Source organism: Lagopus leucura, unplaced genomic scaffold (assembly GCF_019238085.1).
Source record: "Lagopus leucura isolate 7727_CA_CO unplaced genomic scaffold, USGS_WTPT01 Super-Scaffold_100009, whole genome shotgun sequence".
In the NCBI taxonomy this organism is placed as follows: Eukaryota; Metazoa; Chordata; class Aves; order Galliformes; family Phasianidae; genus Lagopus; species Lagopus leucura.
Window position 1 is genome coordinate 19,799,355 of NW_024962266.1, and position 19,983 is coordinate 19,819,337.

General features: G+C 48.3%; 1 protein-coding gene across 4 annotated transcripts in view; it reads left to right on the forward strand.

The window, feature by feature from the left end:
- The window catches only part of RNF220 (ring finger protein 220), a 159,921-nt gene that overhangs the window by 1,890 nt on the left and 138,048 nt on the right, over nt 1–19,983 (forward strand). For all 4 annotated transcript variants that reach the window (XM_042873202.1, XM_042873204.1, XM_042873203.1 and 1 more), the window contains exon 2: nt 2,217–2,945. In XM_042873202.1, the coding sequence (XP_042729136.1) occupies nt 2,321–2,945 (625 nt within the window). In that variant the 5' untranslated portion in view covers nt 2,217–2,320. The remainder of the gene's footprint in view (nt 1–2,216; nt 2,946–19,983) is intronic.

Sequence of the window (19,983 nt, forward strand, 5' to 3'; positions counted from 1 at the left end):
CAGCAGTCCCTCCCTGTGCCCGCTGCCTGCCCGCCACCCCGCGCTGCAGCCGGCCCATCATCCCGCCATCCAGATTTTCTTAATTAAGGAGGTCGGTTAGTTTTCTTCTTTTGGGTTCCGTATTTAAACCGATGACATTTTGACATCGGGAGTGTATTAACGAGAGATTTTCATAATGACCGCTCCGCCGCGGTCTGATCTGCACACGTTGCTGGGAAAGGGGGGGGTTAGGGGTTGGGGGGAGGCACTGGGGAGAGAAAACGAAAAAGGAAGTGGGGGCTGAAAAAAAAAAAAACAAGAAAGAAAAAGAAATTTGGCCGGTGAGATATGGTAACGTGTTGATTTATTCCTGGCGTAATGAAGTTTGCAAACGAATAAGCGGCCGCGGTGATTCACAGTATCCTACAGGAGTGTCAAGTGTTGCAGCCAGATTACTAATTTATGAAATACGTTTAACGTAGCGGGGTGGTGGCACAAGTAAAAATAGAAAAGGAGGCAGAGGTGGCTGCTTCGCTTTGTTGTTGTTTCTCTCTTTCTGACTTTCTTTTCTTTTTTTTTTCCCTGGAAATCCATATTTTCCGTGATCGCTCGGTTTCACTTCCACTGTTTATTTCTGAGGGTGGTGGTTCCTTTGCAAGCGTCCCTTTAGATACAGCTCTGTGCATACACGTGTGCACCTACAGGGCCCTGCGAGCCTCCAGCTATGCCAAATTTCCCAGCGGAGGTGGTTTCCTGGCCACGAGCTTCCAGGAGCACTGCATGAAGCGGCAGAGCAGAGGGCTCAGCGCTGAACTGGGTGCACTGGCACCATTCTCCCCATGCTCTCTGTGGCAATGCCTGGGTGGGAAACTTATTTAAAATCTGGAAGAGAGCAGCTTCACTTGTGCAAGATCCATAATGCAGTCATTCAGCGCTGAAGTCCGAAGGGGTGCCAAGGAGAAACGATGCCCACTTGTTTTTGCCATCGATACCCATCGCTGGGTGCAGGATGAGGGAGAAGGAGCAGCATTGCCGTGCTGTGCTGAAGGCACGGCTGGCTCCGTGCGCTGTGTTAACCCAGGCTCCCTCATTCACACAGCACAAAAGGCACTCCATTAGGGAGACACTCTTTCAGTAAGTTTTATTTGAGATGTTTGACCCACTGGATTTAAGAGGCACAATTTGTAACAGCTTTTTATTATTATATGATTTTTCTGGCCCTTTGAGCTCCGGCGGCCGGGATATTGTTTCGGAGTTATGGTCCTTGTGTTTCGAGCCGGGCTGTGGGGCCTGAATGGCAGGCAGCGGAAACTTGAAAGAAAGACACTAGATTGATTGGGGGAGAAAATAACAAAGCAAAAAGCCCGAGTGAACTCAGGGGGACGCAGAGAGGAGCAGCTCTTCCTGGGAGGCTCGACAAGATGCAAGTCAGAAATTTGGTTAACATTTTCCTCTAAATGTTAATGGCACATCCAGGGCAGTTTACAAATCTACTTAAGAGTGAGTGCATTAGGAACTAAAATTACTGATCCATTCTCTCTCGTCCCTGACCCGAAAGGCAGACGTTTGCGGAGATCAGATGGCAGAAGCACCCATTACGATTTTAAACATTGTCAGAGACGCCAGGCATTTTATTGGCGAAGTCTCTTCTTTTGCTAACAGGGAGAGTGCCTGTGCATGTTTGTGATGATGGATCACGCACATGCACCCATACAGACTCATTCATACACCCCATGGCCTGTATCGCATTGTAGGATCCTACGGGTGCGAGTGTGACCTGCAGTGTATGCTGTCAGAGTGGGGGAAGACACACAGCTGCTGGGTATGGCAGTGGGTACGGCATTAACACGGCTTCTGGTGACACGGGTAACGGTGCACAATAAGTACTGCCATATAGTTACACACACACACAAGCAAATGAGGGCTGTGTGTACATGTGGGCATTCTTGAGTGGATGCAATTAGATGTACATGCCACTTTTCCCGTATCAAATTCCAATTATCATTTGGAGTTACCATCCTAATTTCAAACCGAAGCTTGTTTATTAGCGGGTGATTAAATCTGCGTGCTGCTCTCCCTGCTTTGCCTTTCATCTGCCTGCGCTGGATGGCACCCTTAACCTGGAAGGCCAGAGCTGCTCCCAGCAGCGTGTGAAGTTCTCTATTGATTTCCTTGAGCGAGCGGAGTGGTGGGACCCACACCTAACACGTAATCTTCTCTCTTCTGTTTCCTTGCAGCGTCCGGAGGGTGATGACGCTCCAGTAGGTTTTCCAGCCCTCGCTTTGCTTTCCCTCCAGGGAAGGTCGTTCCACACACGATCCCGCTGAGGAAAGACACTCCGATGGACTTACACCGGGCCGCCTTCAAGATGGAGAACTCACCCTACCTCCCCAACCCGCTGGCCTCCCCGGCGCTGATGGTCCTCGCCTCCACCGCCGAAGCCAGCCGCGACGCCTCCATCCCGTGCCAACAGCCGAGGCCTTTCGGGGTCCCAGTCTCAGCAGACAAGGACGTGCACATCCCCTTTACCAATGGCTCCTACACCTTCGCCTCCATGTACCACCGGCAAGGCGGTGTGCCGGGCGCCTTCGCCAACCGTGACTTTCCTCCCTCTTTGCTTCACCTCCACCCCCAGTTTGCACCCCCCAACCTGGACTGTACCCCGATCAGCATGCTGAATCACAGCGGGGTCGGGGCCTTCCGCCCCTTCGCCTCCAGTGAGGACCGGGAGAGCTACCAGTCGGCCTTCACGCCGGCCAAGCGCCTGAAGAACTGCCATGACACCGATTCACCCCACCTGCGCTTCTCGGATGCCGACGGGAAGGAGTACGAGTTTGGCACCCAGCTCCCCTCCAGCTCCCCTGGCTCGCTCAAAGTTGACGAGACGGGGAAGAAGATCTTTGCGGTGTCGGGCCTCATTTCAGACCGGGAGACCTCATCCAGTCCTGAAGATCGAAGTGACAGATGTAAGTACCTCCGTTGGCTTGTTGGCGTTCCTCTCGTTGTGCGCGGTTGAGATACCCAGCAGGTGGCTGTCCTTGTGCTGAAGGAGGGGACGAGCAGCCTTTGCTCCCTGCCGCCCCACAGCATTGCCACGTTTCTTATAAATGGACAGTGACAGGTTGCAAGGGGAGGTGCTCTGGAAGGAAACCTGCCTTTCAGGCAATGCTGACCTGTTGTTATGTGCAAAAAAGTGTCTGAGCCCCAGAGGAGTGATATGGGTGTTATACATCAGTAGGTGTGAGCAAGGCTTCATCTGGAGACTTCCCCAGAGCTTGTAGGATATGCACCTCGAGCTTTGGAGTTTTTATCCCGATCTTTTCTTTACACATACTGTTCTTGTAGCAAATGCATCACCCCCAGGGTTTGTGCCTCAGGTGGGGACACTGAGCATATTCATGGTCACCAAGATCCCTCTTCAAAGCATAAACCCAAGTCTGTTCTTTCAGGTCAAAAAACTGCATCCCAAATAGGTTGTGTGTGTTTCCCACATTGGTGGCTTGGAAGGTGAAGCTCTATGGCTGTAGCTCCCCAGTCACCCCTCATCATTCCCTGCTAGCACAGGGACAATGTTCCAGGGATGGGCTCCAGGGCTTTGAGCAAGGCAGGTACCCCAAAAGAAGCACTGAGTTATGGTCAGTTTGCCTCTAAGAAGCAGTGAGTTTGCTGCTATGCGTACGCTCCTTTGTTCTGCTGAATTTTCTTCCTAGAAAACAATTCTTTTTTCTGTTGTTGTTATGATTACTATATTTTTTGTGATGAAACTCTGCTGCCCTGCTTCCCCCTCTCCCTTTCAGGCACGATTTTTCCTCTCCCCTTTATGATGCCGAGGAGGTAATAGAGACGTTGTGGCTCTGCCTCCCCTGTCGGCGCAGCTTCCCCAGCCTGTCTCCTTGCATTAGGCACCGCGCTAACTTACCGCCGCTAAAAGGCATCTGCCTAAACCCCGCGTACCTTTTCAATAAAAGTCATCATAAAATCAACCTGCCTTGTAAATCCATCGCTCTTTGCTTTTGAAATATGCTGCCAGTGTGTCTTTTATATTCGCGTTCGCAGGGTGATTCCTGCTGAAGGCAGAAGCTCTGTGTTCCGTGCATTATTCTGCATGGGGAAGGCAGGTGGGATCTCAATGGGGACGTTTTATGTCTGCTGCATGGCAGAGCAGAGCAAAGGCGACATCCCCAACCTTCCACCGACATTAAAATTCTTGCGTAACTACTGGGGCAGTTTACACTAAACATGTCTGTTGGCTCTGTATCGTATTTCCATCACATATAGATGCTGCACCATGGAAACTCAGCTCCATTAGCACCACAGGTTTATCTGTCGCCCAATACACGGGATGGGAGTGTTTGCTATAGTGCCATTTACACGTGTGTGTGGTTGGCCTTGCTCTCTAAGTGTATACCCAGGGATTGTAGCCTCCGCTTGTTGGGCTGTGAGGATCTGGGTGTGCCTGTGTGATGCGGCCGTGTGTCAGAGCAGGTAGGCGACTGTAAGCTTCTGTGCAAGATGCAATAGGGCTCCTACCAGAGATGGCAACTGTTGAACATTGTCTTCAACCAGCGTCACCTTGCCATGTCCAGCTGTTCAGGTTTGCAAGCTCAAATTTTCGGTTGTATTTTTCAGATTCCTGAAAGCATTTGTGTTACATGGGTGGTGAGCTACTATAGTTGCACTGCAGAGTCTTCTGTAGCACTGCATAGGAACCTTTTTTGGATAGCTCATTAAAATGTTTATTTTACTTCATAGCCTAAACGGCGATTTTTTAAAAAATGAATTTATTGCAATGTTTTAATATTCCTGAAAAATAACTTCATGCTTGAGATACTTTGAAACACAACGAGAATCCAAAGCTAGGCATTTCCATCTTGGAATGATGAAGTGGGTCTCTTTAGTCCCATGCATTGAGGGAGCAGAGCTTCATCCTGTTTTCACCCATATGCTGAATTCAGTGAAATGATTTGGGATTTGTCACAACCACTGACACCTGACTCTGTGAGATATACTTGTATTGAAGTGAGAACTCATGCAGCAGCACTGGACCAGAGCTCATGTCCATGGGATGCTCTGAGTGCACGGAGGTGAGGTGGTGTTCCTCATCATTCAGAAAACCAGCCTGAGGTTGGTCTGCTCAAACACAGTGCTGTGAAATGCAGGCACTGAGGGCACCCAAATGATGCACAAAAGCAGAGACTTCCCAGGGAGCAGCGGTCTCACTGTGTGCTGGATGGGGCCCTTCTGCTGGGTGCTTCTGAGAAACGCGATGCCGTTTGTTGGAGTTTGGGGGCTTCTTGTAAAGCATGTGTTAAAGACACCGAGAGACGTATTTTATGGGTTTCCTTTAATAAACCCACGACAGCCGAGATTCCTAGAAGGAGTGGAAATTAATGGTGTGTTTCTTTCTGCAAAAGAGATCTATAGCTCCATTTTAGAATCAGAAGAAAAAAAAAAAAAAGCACAAACAAAACACAATAAAAAGACCCTTTTTGCTCCTAATAAAACCCATCCCCATGGCCTTCTGCATGAAGCCACCACCATGTCACCTTCCCACGAGGTGATGGGCAGAAGCCTGTAGCCTTCCCGTTGCTTTCTCCCACTTGCTCTTCATCTTGCATTTGCATGACCTGCTGGTGTGTCAAAGATTTGCAACCCCTCAGCCACAGCTTCCATCCCATCAGAACCTGCTCCTCCAGTCTCAGCTGCTACCTTTGGCTCTCACGCAGCTCCAGGAGGGGAGCTCTATGGTGGCATGCCTTGCTGGGACCTCAAATCCTGACCCCAAATCCCAACTCCAAATCCTGACCCACTGCAGCACGGGGATGGCATCGGCTGCTCCATAGGTTTTGACAGAAGGAGCTGCGAAGGGCAAAGTATGAGCATTATTAATACAGTACAGTTAGTAGAATATTATGAACTGTTATAAATCATTACTGCTAAACTACAGTTATTAAAGGAAATGACCAAAGTGCACTTTCTGAGCCAGGATCTCCGACAGTTAAAGCGTTATTTTATTATTTCACTTGCTAACTTGCAAAATTCAGGAGGCAGCGGCAGTTTCCTGGTTGGGCTGCGATGGTTGCACGAGGGACTGGGAGACGCTGGAGGAGTGGGCATGCACAGCAGGAAGCAAGCACGGGATTTAGTCACTGCTTTTCTCTTTCTCTGACAGCCTATAGGTTTTAAAGGAAGCAGACATTCCCCTCATGCAGGTGCCCTGGGCCCACCAAGGCCACCAAGGTCTTTCTGGAGTTCCCATAGAAAACTCAAGCGTGAAGGTGCTTTGGAATTGTCAGCAGTTGTTATCTGTGTGGTATCATTTAGACAAGTCCCATTAAATGCTAGCAGCAGTTCCATTCTCTCCTCTTTGTTTGCCTTCCAAGGAGCAGAAAACAGACATAATTATATTTTACGTGAGACTCTAAGATTTCCTCTCATCTCCTCCTCCTCTGCTTAATATCTGCAGCTATAAAATAAATTCCATTTGTGCATACATGGTGTTAGACAGAGGTAAATAACTGTCATTCGAAATCTGCCTAACCTTAATCTGTACTGGGAGCACTATAGAGCACCGTATCCATTTGTATAATATTAGGCTTTATTTTTATTATGGATTTCTAATGCAAATTCATAGCGGGGACAAAGTTGTTTTCTGCTAATGCTGCACTCCAAGGAAAGCGGCTGCTACGAGTGAATGGTGACAATCTCTATCCAGTGGTTTGTGGTCCTCAATCACGTCAGTATACCTGGGGGGCATTTTTCATCCTTGCTCTTCAGGATTAAAAAGCAGATTTGAGGACTTTCGAGGACATTTTTTGGCTATGCAAAGCAACTGGGACCAACAGTTGGTGGGACTGGTGTGGCACTGGGTTACACACATGAAGCTTCCCTGGAAGCCAGCCTGGAGTCAGAGTGCTCTGATTGAACACTGGCAGTGACATTTGGTGCAAATCTGTGGCTGTGATCTTGTTTTTTGTCTTTCCTTTGGAAAACATAGATGGTGGCAGTGATAAACTGAGCGTCCTTTGGCCACCAGCATTGCTTTCTCCTTCAGCCCCTTGCTGGCGTCTTGAAGTGTAGCAGAAGAGAGGAGAAAGCAAAGCTGGTAACTTGGAGCTGAGGTCTACTTTCTCACCGCTATTTTAGGGAAGAATGTGTTTTGTACTTTTCCTTGTCAGTGCTGGGCTCGTGGTGCACAGCTGTTTGCAGCGGGAAAAGGAAGGCGCTGCGTGCCTCTGCATCCCTGTAAGAGGAAGAGCTGGAATCTGTGTCCTTGTTTCCCGCAGCAGCATGGATTCTGGGTAACTGGCTCCAGGCAGAGTGACACAGCCCAGGATTTTTTAATTCAGAAAACACAAGAGCTTTGATGCATTTTGCTGGTGCAGTTCTGCACACCCACATGTGCCCTGTGCCCTTTTGCAGGGCCAAAAGTGCATCTCAGGTCTGCCACAGTGAGCCCACGTCGCTCTGTTGGGATTTTCAGGAAAAATCACTTTGCTTCTAATTAAGATAGTTTAAATTTTAGAAGTCTCAACCTTTTCATCTGATTTTCGTGTTGTTTCCCTATAGGAAGCAACTTGCAAAGCCATTTAGTATGTGTGACTGTCTGTCCTGTAGCATCCCTCACTATAAGGGAACATAGGATAGCAATCCCTCATCCCAGGCAGCCTGCTCTGACACTGGGAAGGCATACAGAAGGCTCTGCACCAAAACACAGCTCTGCCTTCTCCTCTGGCCTTGCTTCCAGTATGAGAAATATTATGGGGAGATTCCCCCTAGGGCTTTAGGAGAGGCTCTGCAGAGTGCTGGAGTCCCAGTTCCTCCTCTGTGCTCAGGGCAGGGGCTCACTGAGCTGAATGCCATCCTGGTGTCTGGAAGTCTCCCGGGGACTGGAGGGCATCTTGTCCCAGTGTCACTGTTGGCAATGTGGATGGCTTGGGAAAAGGTGGACAGCAGGTGAGCAGGGTGCAGTATCACTGCCAAGGGGCCTCAAGTGCCCTGCACAGAACCCACTTCCTTGTTGGGTTCTTGCAAACCAGTTTCACTTCCCACTACCAACCATCGATTGGAGGTGAGCCTCCAGTACAGCCCTCAGCCAGGATGGCTGCTTTTCCCCTGAGCACTTCTCTTAAGGAAGCAGTTTGACCACTGCTCTCTTTTTTTTTTTGGCTTGAAGATGAAGGAGAAGTTGGGTCTGTAAAGGGCTGAGCACTGGGACCAGCATGAAGTGGGGAGCATGCTGAAAGTCTGGGGTGAGGCACAGCAGGACGCAAGCAGTCCGCACACCAGGAGTTAAACATCATCAAGCTCTGCAGAGGGAGTGTGAAATATAAAGGGGCTACAAGTTATTTCTGTCCTCATTTGGCCCAAAACTGAAATAAGTGTGATGGCAGTTGGATCAGGACTGGAATATACTGGAAAAATGGAGCAGTGAGAGCGTGCAGATCTCTGTCTCCATCCGCCAGAAGCACTGTTCCCACTGTCTCATTATGTTCCCTCTTAAAAATGAAAACGCCTTGACTGTGGAAAGAGAGGGAGATGGTGTCAGAGCAAGGCAGGGTGGGGAGAAGGGCTGTGAGCTGGTCTCACTTGGATGTGCCTGAGATGTTGTGCTGCCTGGGGAGCTGTGCAGGGCGCAGCCTGGATCAAGCCTTGGTTTATGCTGTATTTCAAGGAAGAAGGGGCCTTAAACTGGGGAAATGCTTCCTTTTGGGTCCTCTCTTCAGGAGCACCGCAGGGACACACCATCTTCCCAGGAGTGGGGGGTGCCCTGTGGGGCTGGAGAAGGTCATGGTGTCAGTGAACACCATCGGGGCCACTGTGTCCGGATGGAGCTGCACCTGGGCAAAGAGGCGAGGGAAGTCCCAGTGTGGTGCGATGGGCTCTGCAGGCGGGGAGGGCAGGAGGGGGCTGTTAGAAGGCACTTGCAGGCGTCACTGTGTACTCAGGTGGCTCAGTGATGTTCGGGTGGTCCCAGAGCCACACTGTTTGCAGCTGAGGAAATGTGCTGCAAGCTGTTCATATGCAGATTGTTTTACTTCTGTTGCTTGATGTTGGGATATGGAACGCAAAGGGCACAGCCGTGCCTCCTTCTCCGTGCCCCACAGAGAAGGAAAAGGGAAGGGCTGTCTGGGCACTTCAGCTTGGTCTCTATTAACCTTGGACAACAGAGCCATTCCTCATGGACAACGTGAATGCAAGGGCTGCCACGTTCCTGTGCACTGAAGGTGGTGGCATTCCCATCTCAGAGGTGCTCAGAGCTGCCTGCGTTGCTGCACCAGCACTGGAGGGATGCAGTCTTGTTCAATAAACACATCCCTGGCATTTGTTCTGAATAAACTTTTGCCAGACATATAGCTGTCTTTCTCATGAAATTTGGGTGAACAGCTGAAAACAGTGGCTAGGAGCAGCAGAGAAAGAAATGGGGAAAATTTGGAGTAAGGTAGATAAAAGTGAGAGATAAAAGAAATAATGCAGGGAAGGATGAGTAATCGACATTCTTGGAGTCGAAGCACAGGCTCTGGCTTCCTTCCTGAGCAGTAAAATAAAATTAAAATAAAAAAAAAAAAGTCTTTAGAACAACAAAACTCTGGACGCGCTGGTTTCCTTCCTGACGGGCCCAGCCTCGTGGTGTTTCGATGAGTCCTCATTGGCAACCAGGGCTGATCTAAAGGCCAAAGGCAGAGAGATTGGGGGGGAAGGGAGAAGGGTTTAACTCTTAGAGCCCTGCTGCCAGAGATTTGCAGTGTGTGGGTCCTGGAGCATGAGCAGTGCTGCTGCCATTGGGCTGGTATCAGCTGGCACATCAGCCCAGTGGGCAGTGGGGATGTGTGAGAGGCAGGTCGGGTGCTTTGGGCAACTTGTGTTTTGCTGTGAGCTCTCTGAGGCTCGCCGCTCTCTGCAGGGTTCCCCTCTCTGAAAGGTCGAAGCTACTTCTTAATTCCCAGCAGCTGACAAAATATTTATTTTCAGGTACTTAAAATATTATAATTTGAAGTGGAGTCCAGGGCCCTGGCTGGAGCTGAGCTTTTGTACTAACAGCCCCAGCGAAATGACTTTTTCCTCCTACGACTTGCCAACAAACGCTCGGAAAATAATTGTGGGACAGTCATCCCTTTAGTGAGCAGATCAAGAAGATTTGAGACTTGCCAGAGCCTTTCAAAGGGCAGGCCAAAGGTTCAAGTTGCTGCCAGTTCTATTTGTCTTAGCCTTTATACTTACTTTTGTGTCATTAATTTCATCAAATGCCTGAGGGTAAAAGGCACCCAGCGGGCTGTTGCTTGTGCCGAGTTCTTTGGGTGTGCTTGGACACCTCTTGGGAAATAAGCCCGGCTTTTTGTGCAGAGCGAGATTAAAGCCAGTGCACACTCAGGAGACCCTCACTTACCCCAAACCAAAGTTGTTTCCTTTCTAAGGCCCTTTCAGAGGAGGTTGTGCAGGGAGAAGTATATGTGAATGATGCATTGCACCTACAGGACCTATAGGGATCTTCAGAAATAAAGCATTGCAATAAGATTGTGTCAAACCACTGAAATGAGAGCTGAGCACGGAGAGGTGAGCAGAGCATCTCGGGGCTGTTGGCCTGACTTCCCATCGCTGTCTGCATCCCAACAGCTGCTTTCCGACCCTTCCTGCCCCAGCGCAGCCAGCCGAGCACGTTAATTTCTCAGCAGAAGTGTTGTAATCATTAGGCAGCTCGTCGGAGGGATCAGCAGCACTTAACCAGATGTGAAAGACGCAGCTCAGGGTCCCCGTTCCCTCACTGGGTTGCAGCCAGCTGCCTCACTGTGCCTGCTTTGGTGCCTGGAGGGGCTGCAGGAGGTGCCCAAGGCCAGACTGGATGGGGCCCTGGGCAGCCTGATCTGGTGGGGGACAGGGGTTGGAATGGATGGGTATTAAGGTCCCTTCAACCCAACCATTCAGCAATTCTGTGACCTTGGGCTGAGTCATCCTGACAATTCTTATATATAGTAAACTTTTATATACACACACTTGCAAAGCGTGTTACGCTTAAAAAAATCCATATACAAGTTATAAGTTTATGGTTACAGAGAGAAAAAATCAGCGAGACCGAGGGAGCAGACGAGATTTAAAAGTGATACTGTGTTATGCTGAAAATCCCAATGCATCTTTGTGTGTGTGTGTGTGTGTGTGTGTGTGTGTGTGTGTGTGTAAATGGTAAATTCTTCTCTGAGTTCTGGGCTTGTTTCTTAATGTGCATCACGTAGCAGAATAGCAGTGTGGACACAGTTGCAAATACGGTATGTGTTTTATTGTGAGCATTACGCTGCATAGCAGAGCACGGGCGCTGAATACCACAGCCAGTTATATACAGCTGTAAATGGAGCTACCTGCTGTTCTGCATACAGCAAGCTGCCTATTTATGAGTAAATACCAGCCTAGGTGAAATAACAACAAAACAGGAAGCTGCATTAAAGACTTCAATGTTTAGAACCAGTTTGCTCGAAGCTCCCGGGACTGCGCTGCAGGGAACAGCCCTGCATTTTTTGGCATTAAGTCTTTTCCATCTGATTTTTCTCATTCTGAGAGTTTAAGAGCCTTTGCTTAACTCTGCTGCTCATCAGAGCGTAGGGTAGTAATTCAGATGTGTTTGCAGGCAGGGTGAGAGCGGGGCTTTGGCTGAGGGAAATGCACACGGACTCCTGCCTCGGTGCAGCTTTGGGGTAATGTGTGGGGACACGAGTGCAATCCCCGTGGTGCCACAGCTGGAGCTACAGGCACCGGGGCAGAGCGAGAGCTCCAAAATGAGCGATGCCTTCTGAAATACCGGCGTGTTTAACCTAGAGGGAGCTCTCCTACATGAAGAATGCGGCTTTGCCCGAACAGTTTTCACCATGCACACCCTTAGCGAGCTGCTCCGAGCACACCCGGGTACCACACTGACGTGGAGGGACCCACAGGCCACTGCTGCTCTACTGGTAGAAACTGGTGGAGATTTCTCCTGGTGATAACATTTCGTCTGTTTTTCCTGCTCCCCGTGACACAGATGAGGCAGGGCTTTGATGTTTTGAGGGTTAGGTGAGCTGGTGTTTCCTTTCCTGGAGGCTAGATGATGCTCAAGGTGACCAGGGTGGATGATGTGACCATACAAGTTCTTCAGCCCTCGTGGGTCCTGTTCCCAGAAGACACAGGAGTGCAGAGCGAGGATTGGCAGTGTTCGAGGTGCTGGAAAAGAGGGCTTGAGAGAGATAAAGCTTGGAGAGATCATGGAATCATAATTGAGTAGGAAGAGACCTTTAAACACTGTCTAGTCCAACTCCAATGAACAGGGACATCTAAATCCCTATCAGGTGCTTAAAGCCCCATTCAGTCTGACCTTGAATGTCTGCAGAGGCAGAGCATTCACCACCTCTCTGAGCAACCTGTTCCAGCATCTCACCGTTTTATTGTAAAAAAAAACTTCCTTATATCCAATCTAAATCTCTCCTCTTTCAGTTTGGAACCATTTCCCCTTGTCCTATGTCAAGGATGGGTGCTTTTCTGTGTGTTGTTTTTTGATGAATTTGGGGAAGGAAAGGACAGGCGTGAGCTGAATGAAAAAGATAGTTGGAAAGAACTAAAGCACATTTTTCATCTGATTCTTAAAGAAAGTTAAAGAAAGGCTTTGCACTAACTTTGTGCATGGCTTCAGTTTGTAATATGTTCTTCATTTTTCCATACAGAGCCAGAAGTGGCATGGGTTTAATGGGCATAATGATGATGGGTTGCTGGTTGGACTCAGTGATCTTAGTGGTCTGTTTAAATCTCAATGCTTCTATGATTCTAAGTGGGAGCAGCAGAAGCGACTTAGACCCAAACCCCTTATTTGATTAAAAAAAAAAAAAAAGAAAGGAACTGGGATTGGAATAAACACATTCCCTGGGGACTTGTGCTTCTCTCCATGTTTTGGATGATGCCCATTTCACCTCTCCATCTTGCTGCCTTTGCTGTGTGTAACACTATAATGTGATGGAAAGTACAGCAATAATAGCAGGGTAGCAAAATCTCTGGCTTTGTAAATATAGATGGGCTCAAATGCAGCAGCCACAGACAGAACAGACAGAACAGACAGAACAGACAGAACAGACAGAACAGACAGAACAGACAGAACAGACAGAACAGACAGAACAGACAGAACAGACTTTGGAAGGCCTCACATAGGCAGGGATCTCCAGTAAAGTACCATTGCCTCCACTGCCAATGCTTAAATGAGGTCTGGGAAGGAAGGGGTGGACCCTGGCTCCAACCCTCCCAGTCACTCAGGTACATTGCATGCACCTGGGCTCCCCTGATTTGGCCCTGCCTCTCCACCAGGTGCTCAATCACCATTTCAGGCCATGACTTGGCATTTCTACTGCACTGTTCTAATCGAGACGTCACACCTGATCTCCCTGTCCATTCATGTACTGACCTCCAGTATTGCTTCTCAATAGTAGAGTGGCACAGAAGACCTTGCAAATCCTGCATCCTGCTAGATGCCCAAATCACGTATTTAGAAATGATGCCAGTGCTGGTTTGACGTGTGTCCTGTGACCATGGATGGTAACAGCCATTGACTGAAGGTGACAATGCATGGCATGAGGGCATGGGTGTGAGCACAACCCTGCTGCCCAGGTGTGCTGCAGCTTAGAGTGCTGCTCCTCCACCGTTGTATCCACGTCCTGCTTTCCTGAGATGGGTTGTAACCTATGTGAGCATCCTCTTCCTCACACCCATTCCCTCAGTGTTAGTGCTGTGGGTGTACCAAAAAGACTGATCTGTGTTAAAGGAATTTGTCCAATGGCAGACCTCTGAAGGAGCCTGTAACAGGCAATTAAGGCATAAAAAATATTTCCATCGAGTGAGCCCTAAATAAATGCTTGTCACCGCTGATCAGAGTTGGTTTATTTCCATGTGTGTTTTCCTTCTTTCTTTTTTTGTATAACTTACAGCCCTGTAAATGCTCAGCAGCTGTTAATATGATTCTGTCGATACGTTTGCCATGGTGATTTGGCTATATTTGGCGAGCGTGTGAAGAAATCACTCACCGGTGAGAAGGAGGAAAGACAAGCTGTCGATAGCGAGGGAGAAATGCTAATAACCCGGTGACAAATCATTCCTGGGAATCTCGAAGGGTTAAAAAAAAGGGGCCACGAGGAATGAAGGTGACTCATTGGGAGCTGCAGACACCAGCTGTCATCTCCAGCTCCTCCTGCGCTTCATCACTTCACTTTTCTAAAGAAATATTTTGTTCTAATTCAAACAGACCCAGGCTTGTTTGTTTTTTATGAATTATTTACTGGGGAGGAGAACCTCTCGAGGTATCCATCTTCGCTCAGGAATAAGTGGACGTTCAGTGCTTTAAAGTGCTCCATCCCCTCCATGATGAGTCTTTTTCATTCAACACCTACTTCCATGCAGAACAAATGCCAGAAGGCCAACTCCAGCGTTGGGTGTGCAACGGAGGAGCCCAGTAGACATTGGCCTCATCCAACTGATCTTGTGCCATGGGACTGAGACATCCCAGGGAACACTTGTGCCACGGAGACATGAGGGTTCCCTGCCCCTGAGCTGCTTCTTGGCGTGTTCCTGCAGCTCAGTGTGTCCAGATGTGCTCCTTGCACGCCAATAGCTCTTCCAGTGGCTACAGGAGCTTGTCTGATATTTTGCAGTCCCAAAAGATCTGATCCAGCGGCCGTGGAAGTAAATAAATGGAAGAATGTGTGCTACTTGGACTGGGTATCCGATTAGCCCCTAAATGTTAGTTGATCTGCTTTGGGGTTATGACAGACAAATATTGCCCCAAGGTTACTGCTACAGGAATAATCGATCTACCTGTCTCAGCCACATCCAGGCTGCCTGTCATCACTGCAATAACCAGTTACACGTTACATCCTGGGAACATCGTGCCTGACCAGACAAGTTGCCTTTTCTTTCTGTGGTCTGAGGCCAGACAGTACCATTTTCAGCATATTTAAGATCATTCCTACTTGACACTTATCTGCTCCACAGGATATTGCTACTTGACTGCAATGTCCTCATTACAACTACTTAGGTTTAATTCATAATTTTTATTTATTTCTTTATTTTTATGGAATAAATAATGCGGCCTGCCAATAAATGGCTTGGTCCTCCAAACAATTTAGACAGACAAAGTGCCTTGAGTGTGATTTAGCTTGAGTGGTGTAAGTCGCACGCTTCTACAAGCTTCAAAATGACAGGAGAGATAATCCCATCAGGCAGTCTGTAAAACAGAACAAGTCTGGAGAGTGGTTTTCTTGTATACAATTACACTTAGAGACACAGAATTAGATGGAAGGGGATTCGGGACCCTGGGAGGCTGAGGAAGGCTGGGTCCTATGTGCTGATAATACAGTGGCACAAAGCACAGAGACTTAGGCACACTTCTTCCCTTCATTCTTCTGCAAAATCTCCTGACTCGGTGTTGATTTTCTTGAGATGGTGTTTATTTAAATCAAGATAATAATCTTCCAAATATACCCTAAAATTATATGGCCTTATAAATCCTGTCATAATATATTCAGTAAAACTGTCAGGTGATCATTCTTAATGTAAGATGAGACCTTTTCATTTCCATCCAGTCAGTTAGCACTAAATTAACTCCTTGGAACAGGCTCAGAGTCATTCATTTGAGTAAATACCCCGGTTATTTATTGAATATACAGAAGTGCTGTCTGTGCCGGGGCTGGGAGCGAGGGCTCCTCTTCCCATCCCAGCTTTGGTGCTGGTCAGCAGGCAGCTTGGAACCAGTTGCCTAACTTGTATGCGTGGAGCTAGAACAGGATTCTGCTATGGGATTGCTGGATGATAACTCAGCATGCATGAAAACTTCAGTGACACCCATAAAAACAGAATCATTTGAGTTGGAAGTGACCCTTAAAGGCCAGCTCGTCCAACTGCCCTGCAGTGAACAGGGACATCCACAGCTCTGTTGCCTGCTCAGAGCCTGGTCCAGCTTAATCTTGGATGTTTCTGGGGATGGGGCAACCAGCACCTCTCTGGGCAACCTGTGTCAGTGCTTCACTACACGTGTTTTGCTCTGAAGTTTGGTGCAGCCATCAGTTGGCTCACAATGATTCATTCCAACCATAGGCAGGGCTGCAAGCACCATTCCTAACCCACTGCTTCAGCAGTGACCCAAGAGTGGGGATTGCTCAAGAGCTCATGGACATTCAGACCTAATATCCTGTATGGAGCGCCATATTCAGCTTACCCAACAGGAGAGCCAAATAAAAATAAATGAATTAATGAATCAAATCCTGATGGTCCGGATCCAGGCCATAAGGAGACACACTCATCCTGCACTTCTGGGAGATCAAATTCACTGCACAGATCAAAGAAAGAAGAGGAAAAGCTCTTCAAAAGTCAGGAAACAAAATCACCTTCACCTTCCTTTAAAGGAGGAAAGTTACTGGACTGCAGCCTGAAAGACCCAGAGCAGCAAGCATTAAAAGGAAGCGCTCAGTCGGACAGGGCTCTGTCAAAGGTGAGGTGCAAAGTGTTGGCAGTTCCACGTGGGAGTCTGGAGCTCAGAGCACAGCTCCCAGAGAGCCATCCCTTACCCTGCCACAGGAGCTCTGTGTCCCCATCCTCTAGAAAAAAACTAAGAATCATAGAATCGTTTGAGTTGAATGGGATCCTTAAAGGTCATCTAGTCCAACTCCCCTGCAATAAGCAGGGACACCTACAGCTCCATCAGGTGCTTCATCCATCCTGATCTTGAATGGTCAACTGGAAAAAGAGAGAAAGCAGCTCCCCACCTAGAAGAAAGAGAAAGAAGTGACACGGGGTGTGTAGGAACACGGGGTCACTCGCACAGGGCACACAAAGCCAACTGTGCATGGGGACCCAGGTGGCAGCAGTACACCAGGGTTTAGACAGAGTGCTCAGCTCTGTCTTTGCAGTCCAGTTGACCTGGGGCTGTTTTCATGCCTAACAGGGATTTCGTGTAGTTTGTTTTGTTTTAGTCTGACACTGTTTAGTGTTTAAAGGTTACCTGGGTTAGGAATTTTACTGTTGTATTGATTGGCTGGTTTCTTCTGTCGTGTCACTGGAGATGAGAAGGAATTGAGAAAAATGCTCCCGATTCACTCACCAAACATAAGAACTCCACAGACTTTTTCCTCCTCTGCTCTTCCTCCCTCTGCTGCCAGGTGCTGCGTGGGGACCAGTGCTGCAGACACCTGGTGACTCCAGAGCTTGCGGCACAGGCTCTGCCACTCACCTCTCGCCCCGTCAGCAGAGCTCTGGAAAGCACAAATTCTGCTGAGATTACGTTATAATTTAAGGCAGTGAACATGTGCTCTGCTGGCAGCTGTAAAGATTCATATCATAAAGTTTTACAGTGGAACGGTTTCTGTAAAAGCATCGTTAGAAAGGGGGAATCGTGCCCTTAATTCTTACAATGTATGGGGCTGCCTGGCTTGATTTGGTTTTAGCGGTGCTTGGTGTGACCCTGTGCTGCCATTTAAAACCTGTCCTTCCTTCCTTCCTTGAGGCTCTGATGCTTCAGTGCCTGGGGAAGAACTAGAGATGCTGAAGAGCTTTTGTGTCCTCCTGGTGACTGGTGAGGTTAGGGATCCTACAGGAGTTAGCAGAACCCATCATATCATGATGTCTGTGGTATCTAATTGGGTTGCATGGACCTCAGCTCTGCATGGTGGCGGGTTCTTTCTTTTTTTTTTGGCTATCAGGGAGAAAGATGTCTTAGTGTTTGCCCTTCTGGTGTCATAGAATATAATAATAGAGTCATGGAATCATTAAGGTTGGAAAAGACCACTCAGTTCATCCATTCACCCCAAACCACCCCACTATGCCACAAAGCTGGATTGGTTTCATTCTTTCAGAACACGACACCAAGTTCTGTCCCATAATAACAGTTGTGTCCAAACGGAAACATCACCACAAGTTGCTATGGATTCCAGCACCATGCGCCTCCATTAACACAGTGGCATTGCTCAGGGTTTGTGTGGGAACCCTTCACCAACCTGAGTTTGGGCTGACACAGCCGGTGAGAATCTGCAGCTGCTGCACGAAAGGGGAATGAATTAAACATAATATGAATAATACAGTCAATACGGCAGCCATGAGTTGTTTATTTTTATGTTAAATTCAATGCATTTTTGTCGCCCTCATATTTTGAGTGATCAATAGGGAAAAGATTTTCATATTAACAATACTCAGCTGTATTGTGGAAGCGGGGGGAAGCGGGAGGTTTTGGCAGCTGGGCCGACGTGCAAGGTTTTTGTCATCTCTATGGGACGTGCAGCGAGCAGTTTGAGATTATGACTAAGCATCACAGGTATATGCATTTGCCGAAAGATCAGCAGTGAAATCGTTTCCAGTATTCCCATTCTGATGGTTATCTCCAGCCCTAGCAGTTAGCACCCCACTGGGGAACGGGGCTGCAGCAGAGCTCTGTGCGCTGGTGTTTGCGGCGTTGCAGGAGGAATGCACCGCAAGAACTCCTGGTTCATCTTTCAGTTTTATTTATAAACCAAGCACGGTGCAAACTTAGTGCAAACAAAGAGCCACAGTGCAGAAGGCATGGCACTGTGGGCTTTGATCTGAGATGGAGGGCTGTGTTCTGTTGAGCTTTTCAGCTGCGTGGTTGAAACCAAGAGAGGAATTCAGAAAAGGGGGAATGTTCCAGCTCCAAGTGAGGCTCTGTGAGATATTGGCAATGAGCTTGAGTAGGGTATGGGGAAGTCCTTTCAGTATCTAGAGATGGGCTGAAAGAAAGAAGTGGTCAGATTCTTCAGCACTGCTGTGACAGGACAAGGGGAAATGGTTTCAAATCAAGAGAGATTTAGATTCAGTATAAAGAAAAAGTTTTTTACAATAAAGTGGTGAGACAATGGAACAGGTTGCCCTGTTCCTTGAGACATCCAAGGTCAGTCTGGACAGGGGTCAGAGCACCTGGTGGAACTGTAGGTGTTTCTGTTCATTGCAGGGGAGTTGGATCAGACCCTTAGGAGTCCCTTCCAGTTCAAATGATTCTGTGGTTCTATGCAATAGGACCCTCTTGGCCTTCGTCTGCAAATGGAGGGACAGACCAGGGTTCTACCAGTGCTCTGGTAAAGGGCACTCCATGTGTTGTGATGCGTGCTGCAAGCAATTTTTAGCTCTGCCTGGCCAAATTGCTTTGGAGCCCTATGGTTGGGTTTTGACTGGGACACAATGGCCAAGTCTTGTGATGCCAAACCCTGCCCTCGGTGGGTGCGTAGATGAGCAGGATAGTTCAGCACTGCTGAACTTTGCATATGCATTGGTCCAGGTCTGCAGGTCTCAGCACCAGGCAGCCCCAGCCCTGCTGGCTCGGAGGAGCAGATCGATAGCAGAGGCGGGTGATAGATGAGGAGAGTTAGGGATGGATAATCTGCTGAATTTACATGACCCAGGGTGGTCCGGGAAGGCTGTGAGACTTTCAATAGGAGACAGAAGTTGCCTTAGTTTCCAGCTGCTGACTGCATTTTAAAAACATTGCGGGGTCTGTTTGGGTGGGTGGAGGAAGCTGCCAATTGTGAGCAGAAAATGAAAAGAGGCATGTTTGCTGCCGCGCTCCCGAGGAGGCTGGGGGCTGCCCCCCCATGTGCAGTGCTCCGGCTTCCCTTTGCTCATGCGTTGGGAAATGCTGGTAGGACTGGTAGTGCTTTGCATAGATGGGTGTTGTGCAGAGATGTGGGCTTGCTCCATAGGAAGCATAGGGTCTCAATCCAAAAATCTCTTCATTTTCAGCGCTGAAGTTAGCAGGGATGTTGTGAAAGCATGCACTAGCAGGTAATAAGGAAAGGCGAAAAGCTGCTCTTTTAAATTAAAAATAAACAAATAAATAAATGAAACATTTTCCAGTCCCACTGATACAGGAGAGTGGAATTTTAGAGCTTAATCCTGTAAAACATTGCTAAATGCCTTCTGCCAACAGAGCAGAGCATATGCCAGCAACAAGACTCTGTGAGGAAACTTCCCCTGAATTGAGGCCACCCTCTGACTGTTTACAGTGGT